The 10,335-nt window shown below is 45.7% G+C and overlaps 1 protein-coding gene across 1 annotated transcript in view; it reads right to left on the bottom strand.

Annotated features, from left to right (window-relative positions):
• Nucleotides 1-10,022, bottom strand: part of LOC310784830 (oxidation resistance protein 1-like) — a gene marked incomplete at both ends in the record, with an annotated part of 18,424 nt that extends 8,402 nt beyond the window's left edge. Inside the window, 4 exons of the mRNA XM_083645869.1 lie at nucleotides 1,736-1,855; nucleotides 7,390-7,470; nucleotides 9,418-9,628; nucleotides 9,925-10,022. Coding sequence (XP_083501995.1) covers nucleotides 1,736-1,855; nucleotides 7,390-7,470; nucleotides 9,418-9,628; nucleotides 9,925-10,022 — 510 coding nt within the window. The remainder of the gene's footprint in view (nucleotides 1-1,735; nucleotides 1,856-7,389; nucleotides 7,471-9,417; nucleotides 9,629-9,924) is intronic.
• Nucleotides 10,023-10,335: the final 313 nt, after the last annotated feature.

Below are 10,335 nucleotides of genomic sequence, written 5' to 3' on the forward strand. Positions count from 1 at the left end.
GGGGATGCAGGACACACACTGAGGGGTGTTATGACTGTTCATATGATTTGGATGACGTTGCTCAGAACACTGGACATGTAGATAGAACCTGGCCACACCCCCATAGTCCTGACAAGTGGTTTGAGCAGTATGATTGGCTGTTTTTGAGTTCTGTTTTGTAATAATTGTGAATCTTTTCTTAAACTCATATTTGGGTGGGTAATTAATGTGATTGTTAGCTGTGAGCCTATAAAAAAATAAATATATTTGAGACTCAGTTGGCATTGCCAGAGGCTTCAGGACGAGAACAATAGACTGATATATTGGTAATTTGGACTTTGTATTCATTTCAGTCAAAACAGGATAATGGGTAGAATCAAACATACACACAGAGACTCTAGAGGTCTTCACGGGTCTCCTTGGACCCTATGACCCGGAACCCTACCCCGAGACGCGTACGGGGCTCGGGTCCACATTATTATGGTCAATTGGGTCTGGGTCGGGTCCTATGCTATCTATCACCACAGCCAGGCCCTGGGTCTGTTGATCAGTATGTGTCATACGCAAGTTTAAGTTTAAGTTTAAGTTATCCTTTATTTATCCCCTTGGGGAAATTCAGCCTCTGCATTTGACCCATCCTCTACTAGGAACCTTCCTAGAACTAGGAGCAGTGGGCAGCCACTGTGCAGCGCCCGGGGACCAACTCCAGTTATTTTGCCAGTACCTTGGTCAGGGGCACCGACAGGAGTATTAACCCTAACATACATGTCTTTCTTGATGGTGGGAGGAAACCGGAGCACCCGGAGAAAACCCACACGGACACGGGGAGAACATGCAAACTCCACACAGAAAGGACCTGGGACGGACCGGGGTTCGAACCCGGGACCTTCTTGCTGTGAGGCAACAGTGTTAACCACTGAGCCACCGTGCCGTCCAAAGTTGATCAGAGAGGACTCGTGATCAGTGCTGATCACGAGAGAAACGCATGAAAACACGACACGCTGCACGACACGCTGCACGTCACGCTGCACGACACGCTGCACGTCACGCTGCACGTCACGCTGCACGACACACTGCACGTGAGGCTCGTCACAAACTGCAAACTGCTTCAACTTCAAAGCTGATTGTAAACAAGGGAATGCATCATTTATGTGAAATGATGAGTGGATTAACGTTAGCCGTGTCTTTTCAGTCAACAAGAAGAATCACGGAAAATGTGGTTTTATTCTTTATTACAAACCTTCTTGGCAAGGATCATTGAATGGATTATGCATGACGTCACGGTCAGGCACTGTCTGCAGTGTCTGGCAGCAGTCACCAGGGGAAAATGCTACATTAACGTTAGGTTAGAAAGATGCACAAAGTTTAATTTATACAACTTTTAATTAACAAGCAACTTTGACGTCGCGGCACCGCTCAAGTCTCTGCCCCGGTATTTCTCGGTCCTGCACGAGTCCGGTATGCTCGGTTCTATACAGGTCCGGGTCCGAAATGTATCAGTTCTGTCTGGGGTAGGGGTCTCAGTTTTCTAATAAAAGAGAGGTCCAAAGGTCCAGAGGTCTAGGCACAAATTTCCTGGGTCCATTAGGGTCCAGGTCCATAATTTTGGACCCGTGAAGACCTATAGCGCGCGCGCGCGCACACACACACACACACACACACACACACACACACACACACACACACACACACACACACACACACACACACACACACACACACACACACACACACACACACACACACACAGCCTGACCTCCTGGATGTGCTCAGAGGTCAGCAGGTCACTGGAGTGGCTCAGTGTGGGTCTGAAGACATCTGACTCCACATCAGATCTTCCGCAGCAGAACTGACTGGAGTCCTGCTTGGTGGAGATCTGAGGAGGAAGGACACAAACTTAATTTTGTATGATGTTTCCCCCCCAGGAGGAGGATAGCTGATGGTCATTTACTAATGTTGCGTAGTGACTCCATATCATAGACTGTATATAAATATGGAAGTAAGGAAGCCATTTGTGAAGCCTTGAGTTGAAGCAGGCTACAGTAGGCTATCCGTCGGCCACGTTCTTGCAGCACCTGGCTACAGTGAAGATTTCAGCTAAAGCAGGTGTCAACGACATCTTTTCAAGTCAACTTGGCATCTCAGGGCTTGTGGAGACTTGTATTACGCATTTTCTTTTAAATGTTTTTGCTCGTGTCAACGGGTGTAGGCTAGCCAGTACCACTGACTACCATTCATTGTGCTAAGCTAACTAGCGGGAGGAGCGGATCGCTATTTTTCTACTACACACACAAAGAAGAGAAGGGCATCTATCTTCTCATCGTATTATCGGGAAGATGGCAAATAGGCGAATCTCCTAAAATGTTGGCGCGTTCCTTTAACTACATCCTTGGCTCGCTTAGTCTCTGAAGCCAGACTGTCTCTTCTACCTTCTGTGACCTATATTCTGCACCGTAAACAGTCTGTAATTCACGCCCACCGAACATGGTCAAAGGAAGTGTGCCGCCTTTAGGTGGGACATCCGGGACATCCCCCTATCACCGCTCATTATTTTCCCCGAGTTTCCCTTTCCGGTGTAGTGCTGGTGTAACGCGGGGGAACGGCGTTCCCACACTTCTCCAAGGGGTGTTTTGTGCATTATTATTTACGACAGCCTGAAGAACAGTGCGACTGCAACACGTTATTATGGAACCCACCGCGGAAAAACAACAAACACCTGAATAATGTCATGGGCAAACTGGAGGAGGGCAGAAACGACGCATTATGTAATAACTGCACATTATGTAATAAAATCGCAAAATGTAATAAAACCTCACTTTCAATATGTAATAACGACACATTATGTAATAATATGCGCAATATGTAATAAATCGCCTGAACGCAAAATGTAATAACGTTTGACGCATTTTGTAATACATTTATTACATATTGCGCAAATTATTACATAATGCGGGGGTTGCACTTTTTTCTGGTTGAAAATGTAATAAATGACGCATTATGTAACAAAATTAGAAAATGCACTGAAGTTGTTATGGGGGGGGGGGGGTAGGTTAATACATATATTTGACCATAAAAAGCATTTTAACAGCGTTGACTGTGCCAATTAACCCAGAATGTGCAAATGTGTCTGTACTCATTTGTCAAAACCAGTCAAGCAACTAGATATAGGTTGTTCAGCTGATAACAAACTGAATCTATGGGTGACAACAGTCCGATCGGGTAGGCTACACCTTCTCTCTCAGCGTGCTGTGGCACTTTTCTTTATGGTAAATCAGCGGGCATAGACTGTAAGACCCGACACTTGCATTTCAGTTCTGGCCTTTGATCTACAAGTGATAGAAGCGTGGTTGACATAGCCAAATTTACTGCCTCAATCTATAGATTACAGGGCCATTTAAACATAAGACATCCATTAAGAATTGAGGATTGAGACTTTTATGAACTGTCTGATATTAGGCAAGGGGTTTTTTGGCTGCCCAATTCTGTTCTTCGGGCTCTCCTCCACACCGCACCCCACTCCTCTCCACCGCCCCCGCACTCCCCCCACCCGCTCTACTCACCTTCGGCAACAACAAAAAAAGACTCCTCATGCATGTCTAGAATGGTAGATGTCCTATCCATAAACAATTTGTCACGTATTGAGCCAAGTGATACAGTAGGCTATGTCTAAGAAAGCGGACAGTGAAGCTTCAGATGTTTCAGCACGAGTACAGCGCAAGGCGCTCTATGCATCGATTGATGACCATTTCAACACCACCGCCCATGGACAGCGACAGGCTGTCACAGACGATGGTCTGCCCATGTCACACACACCCTGTTGTGAAGCTTGATTAAAATATAAAAGCAAATCTCTAAATCTAAATCCTCCTTTGCAGATAAACATTTTATTCACATGCCTTTCAACATGTTGCCTTTGCCAGAGCCATTCAGGCGGTGTCTCCTCATATAGACGCATGGTCAATGGGTCAGCATGGCCGGGGGAAATCGGAATCCTAACACTGATAGACAATGATGGCAGATGATAGCCTACCACTGAAATATTCTTACCGACGGTGTAAAGTATGTTATGGTTTCGTGTTTTACTGATGTTCATGAAAATTGGTGGAAGGGTGTATGGTCCAATGAGAAACCCATAGCCTATATTGAGCAGCCCATTCTCCAATAGTTTTGATGAAGGATTTAGTCTGAAAATCTAAAGATATCCTCTTTCAGCCAAAGTCCATCTGCAACATCATGATCAAACAAAATAGAATTACAACCAATTTTAAATGAACAAAAAACCATAACATGTTGCTTGCTGGCTCGCAGCAGTTAAATGTCTACCTGCTTGCCGATTTAAATCAAATGTGCATTGTCTCTCCAAAGCCAGCGCTCGCTGGCTTTGGAGCAGCAGCCAAAAAAAACATATGCACGCAGCAGCAGCATCCCAATTCCCCGCGGACGGCCGACACCAGATCAAAATGGAAAAGCAGACATAGCTGGGCAAGTTCTTTTTTAAACATATACTGTAGCTAATGATGGTGCAAGTAGCTACTTCAGCCGAGGCCAGAAGAGCATCAAGCTCCTGCCTACTCTAGCCTACTCCCCCCCCCCCCCAATGACAACTTCAGTGCATATTGTTACATAATGCGTCACTTATTACATTTTCAACCAGAAAAAAGTGCAACCCCCGCATTATGTAATAATTTGCGCAATATGTAATAAATGTATTACAAAATGCGTCAAACGTTATTACATTTTGCGTTCAGGCGATTTATTACATATTGCACATATTATTACATAATGCGTCGTTATTAGGCTACATATTGAAAGTGAGGTTTTATTATATTTTGCGATTTTATTACATAATGTGCAGTTATTACATAATGCGTCGTTACAGGGCAGAAACGCCCGTCGAGCCGTGGGTGGCGGCAGTACAAAGCAATTGGCAACTTTGATGATATTTCATCTGTGCATTGAAGCCGTGGTCTCTCCCCTGCTGGGCAGCGCCAGCTCACCTGATCCAGCCGCTTTGATCTCTGTTACAGCCCCCGATTCACACGCCACAAGCAAGAATATGAACTTCTATTGCTACAATTAACTCATTAACAGTGTGTTAATGAGTGTGTGTTAGTCAGTGTGTTAATAGCCTGCATTCTGACTGTGTGTTATGGAACACATCTACCAGCGGCCACAACGCCACAACGACAACTGGGCCAAGTTAGAGAAAGCGTGTTAAACCAGATACAGGACTATCTAGAGAAAACAAAACAAATGCAAAATCTGAGCTGGCGATGTTCTTTTGTTGTGGAATGCGCAGTGCATGGAGACCTGCACGGCTGCCTTGACCGAATAGAGGTGAGCATTGCTTCTTTGTGAAGAAGGTATGGAAAATGATCTCAATTTGGCCATACCAGTGATAATTATAATAATTTTGAGCATATTATGCATCATCATTTAATATTTTATTTCATGGCCAGATGCTGGCCTTTCTTATCTCATATAGTGCAAGTTGAGCTGTTTATGTGCTTTTGTCCCATGCGTGATGCCCTCGCGCTGCCTATGATTTATATTGACACTGAACATTTGTTTCACAAGCGAAAATAATTTTGTTCGGGCCCGTTAATGAAATCGCCGCGCTGGGCGCAGTGTTTGTGATGTGGGAGGGGCCTAGGCACAGTGTTTGTGGTGTGGGAGGGGCCTAGGCGCAGTGTTTGTGGTGTGGGAGGGGCCTAGGCGCAGTGTTTGTGATGTGGGAGATTCGAGCTGTCAAGAGGCAGAGCTGTCAAAAGGGAACAAAAGACTCGCTCCTGGCCAATCCTGGCGCTTGACTGCTGTGTAGGCGGGCACAGGGCGTGGCTTTGCCGGAACCGCGGTGGGTTCCATAATAACGCGTATTATGGAGGGGGGGGGGGGGGGGGGGGGGGGTTGGGACATGCGTGTGTGCCGGGGGAGAGGGGGGGGTTCCCCATATAGGTGCATTCCCCCACTTCTCCAGATAGCACTACACCTCTGGTTTTGACCAAGTTCTCCCAGTTCGAAATACAGATGTTTTAGGAAGCATTTGAAAATTGCGAGAGCCAACCATGTTTGAAGAGACTCTGGCTCAGTGTGAGTGTGCCTGAACTAAGCCCATAACTTCAATGTGTTTGTAGTCGACCACCTGGCATCCACCTATCTCTTTATGTTGCATCAGGACATCGTGTTCTGCTGTGGTTCTTCGAGACCAAAGAGTATAGAAGGCAAGAGACGACATCGGGTGCTTTTTTTGACAACAGCGCTGCTGCCATTTTGGCCTGAAAACACCTCAATGGGACAACAACAGCACAGAACCATCGCAGAAAGACACACGATGATCGGGAAGAACACAGGGCATTTCAATAGAGGTACTTTTGTACGGCACTTCGTAGGCGGGAGGTTTTGCTGCCATCATCGGAGCTGATATACAACAACATAAGTTGTTGTTGTAGATGCACCTGTGCATCTACTTATGTTGTTTACATGCTCCGTTGCCCTTGTGGTCTTGCTTATGTACCTGTGCATCTACTTATGTTGTTTACATGCTCCGTTGTAGGCATGTAATGTATGTAGGCAAGACGACGAGACAATTAAAGCTGAGAATTAGTGAACACAAGAGCACGATACGCAGTAATGACAGAAATTATCCTGTTTCGGTCCATTTTAATGATATGAGACATGACATATCTACACTTCGTTTCTATGGTCTAGAAAAACTAAGGGTGCCACCTAGAGGTGGTGACATGCATCTGCTTTTGAAAAGAAGAGAAGTCTATTGGATTTTCACTTTGCAGACTTTAGCTCCTAAGGGTCTTAATGATGAGATGTTACTTAATGTGATGTTGTAATCTGTGGATTGACTTTACAACTTTCCTTGAGTGATATGTACTCTTATTGTGAATTATTGTTGTTGTTGGATATATAGGCTATAATGTTATATCCAATTTGGAATTTTATCCATGTGATATGTATTGATGAATTTTTTCTACATGTATACTCTAAAAATGTTATCTTATTTACTGTTAATTATTGTTGTTGGCTGTATGTAGGCTATAATGTTATCATCTAGCCACACCCACTGTTCCCTAATCAAGCTCACCTGAACAATTTTCAGGGTGTGGCCAGCCTGTATATATACACCTCACTGACATGAGTCAGTCTTTTAAAACCTGATGAAGGTCTAGCACCGAAATGTTGTTTCCCTATTTATCTTCTAATAAAGAGTTTACCAGTAAGATCAGTGTCATGTGGGATTTTCTCTACTTTTAGTTCATTTTCCATCCTACGCACCTGATTTAAAGTTTTTTTAGGTGTGCAACAGCTCTTTCACAGACAACGCTAGTTCTTTGACAAGACTAAAGAACCAGTTTCTAGTCCTAAAGAGAATCTTTTTAAGTTTGTCCCTCTGGCTACCTGTAGTCGCCTGCAGAGAGCCTGCAGGTTCTCGCTGTTCAGAGCGTCGACCCGCCGTTGGTACTCCGCTGTGGACACCACCTGTAAACAGGAAGTACAGTCATATCAACAGGAAGCACAGTTGGATAAACAGGGAGAACAGTCAGATCAACCAATCACCTGTCTGCCACACATTAAAGGAGGACTTACCCCCTAGATATGTATTAGAACAGTGATTTGAAAATACCTATGGAAAAAACCAAGAAATGACATATGCTCTTGTCTATACTGGACTCTTTGGCTGTGTTGAAGTCCAGATTTTTTTTCTGAAATCGACGCCATTACAGTTTGCCTATTGCCTCAAAAATAATTTATTTGAGAGGGGCCATATCTGTATAAATATCAACAATTAGCCAACGCTGGTGGCCTGTATGGAAAGAGCTTTGCTCAAAATGGTTGAAAGTTATATCAATTTGGTAATTCAGTGGCGAACTAGAAATTTAATTATTTTTCTGCATGTAACTCTATGGCAGTGTGTTAAACTACGTTACGAGAGCAAAGTGGCATGGGCTCGTTACAGCAGCACACCGCACAATACGACAAACCCCCCGTTCTGGGGTAACACAATGCGAGATTTCTCTACGTCATTCCCTCGTCCAAGTTGCCATATAGTCCCTTTTTCATTTTAGTTTGGGGGCTTTTCGTGATTCTTGTTAAAAGTTGTGCAAAAGTTTTTTCCTCTCAGCGCAGTGCAGGCTGCCTGCGCCTCCTCCCTCCTGCCAGACCCCGGCTGCCGAAACAGCCTGCTGCATGCATGGGGCGCTTGTAACCTCACGGAGCAACAAACAAACAGACAGAAATAGCTGGTGTGCGATTTAGAGAATACAGTCTGAGATTGGGTACAGGATTGAGGGAATCCCGCATCTGTTTGCGAAGGTGCGACTGGACAGGACGCTTTTCACAGACGGGCACAGTAGTCGGAGCGAGGCGAGTGTCTCTCAGGGCTACTCAGGGCAGAGCTGCAGATCTCTCCTTCTCCTCCGCGCATTCAGTCTGTCCAAAATCATTACCGATATAATCTCAGTAGGAGGGATGCAGGGAAATATGATAGTAGCCGATGTGTTTAGAGAAGCTTTGTCACGTTGTCACGTCGTAGTATAGCGTTATATTTTACATGTGCGCTAAACTGCGACCATATTTGTTTGCGGAAATATCAGACTGCTCTCTCTGCTGCTCTCAGAGCACAGAGAGCCCAGCTGCTGCTGGCCTGCTGCGCGCGCCCGCGGAGCTTGGGGCTCGTCCATGTAACAGTACGACTCTCGCCTGCCTGGGCTGGAGACAGTGCTTGCAACTCGGACTGATAATATAAACATCATCATTCGAGCTTATCCAGGTAAGATATCAATAAAGTAATGACACATTCAGCGGGAAACTAACTATAATTAAGACATGTGCCAACTTTGACAACGTTTGGTTCAGTATTTTAAGAGCAAACTTCAATAAGAATAGGCTTGGAGTTCTGAGGAGCCGAAAGGGTACAGAGGGGGTAGGGGAGTAATTATCTTGAAATCCCATAGTCTTTGGGGACAACCTGACGTCAGGTTGTACCAAATCTCCCATTCATTTGAGAAAAAAAAAAAAAGCAGTCTTTGACCCTAAGAGGGCGCTTATGCCAGGTATGCTGCTGAAAAATGATACAAATGGTAAAATGGCAACAGTTTGGTGTCAAATGTGGAAATTCTGACCAGAATTCTTCACACATCACCCCCAAAGTCATATATATTGGTTAAAAGCTGAAAAAAAGTGTTTTGGAGGTAAGTCCTCCTTTAAGTAGAGTTAAAACCAAGTGAGCACTTGTCGACATGGTAACCTACTGTATATATAAACTGATATGTATAAATGCAGAAAAGTGTAGAGGGTGAAAGAGATTTAAAATGTCCCCCCTGTAAACACACACACACACACACACACACACACACACACACACACACACACACACACACACACACACACACACACACACACACACACACACACACACACACACACCTCCCAGTCTTTGGAGGTGATGTCAGGTACTGGTGGTTGATCTGACCCAGGCTCCGCCTCCTGGTTCCTCTTGACGACCACAAATCCCCCTGCCCCTCCGCCTGGCCCCTCCCCTCTGCCTGGCCCCTCCCCTCCATCTGGCCCCTCCCCTTCCTCCTCAGTGAAGCCGCCTGGACTCCAGTGGATGAAGAAGGAGAGCAGCTGCTCCGACCTGCAGGAGAACAACTGTAACCTCCATCCATTGTGTGTGTGTGTGTGTGTGTGTGTGTGTGTGTATGTGTGTGTGTATGTGTGTATGTGTGTGTGTGTGTGTGTGTGTGTATGTGTGTATGTGTGTATGTGTGTGTGTGTATGTGTGTGTGTGTGTGTGTGTGTGTGTGTGTGTGTGTGTGTGTGTGTGTGTGTGTGTGTGTGTGTGTGTGTATGTGTGTGTGTGTGTGTGTGTGTGTGTGTGTGTATGTGTGTGTGTGTGTGTGTGTGTGTGTGTGTGTGTGTGCGCGTGTGCACCTCTCTGCCGGCATGGCGAACCAGTACTGGTGTGTGTTTCCGTGCTGCTGGGCGTAACGCTGCATGGCGGCACTGGACGCTGAAAGAAACGTCTTCATCATGGGACGACCGACACGAACACACAGGAACCTCAGCTCCTTCTTCCTCCTCCTTTTCCTCACCTCCTCCTCCTCCTCCTCATGTGGAGCTGGGGGGGGGGGGGGGGGGGGGGGGGGGGGGGGAGGAGAGGGAAATACAGACAGGATGCTTCCTCGTTCCTTGCTCCCTAACTAGGAAGCTTCCTACTCTGTCTCCTTGTCTGAACCAGAGACAGTAGAGACAGAAGACACAGTACAGACAATAGAGACAGTAGGGACATCATTGCTAGCTAGCTAAACTACAAGCTTGCTTAAAAATCGGCCAGAGCAAGTC

Source organism: Poromitra crassiceps (genome assembly GCF_964638095.1).
Source record: "Poromitra crassiceps genome assembly, chromosome: 11".
In the NCBI taxonomy this organism is placed as follows: Eukaryota; Metazoa; Chordata; class Actinopteri; order Beryciformes; family Melamphaidae; genus Poromitra; species Poromitra crassiceps.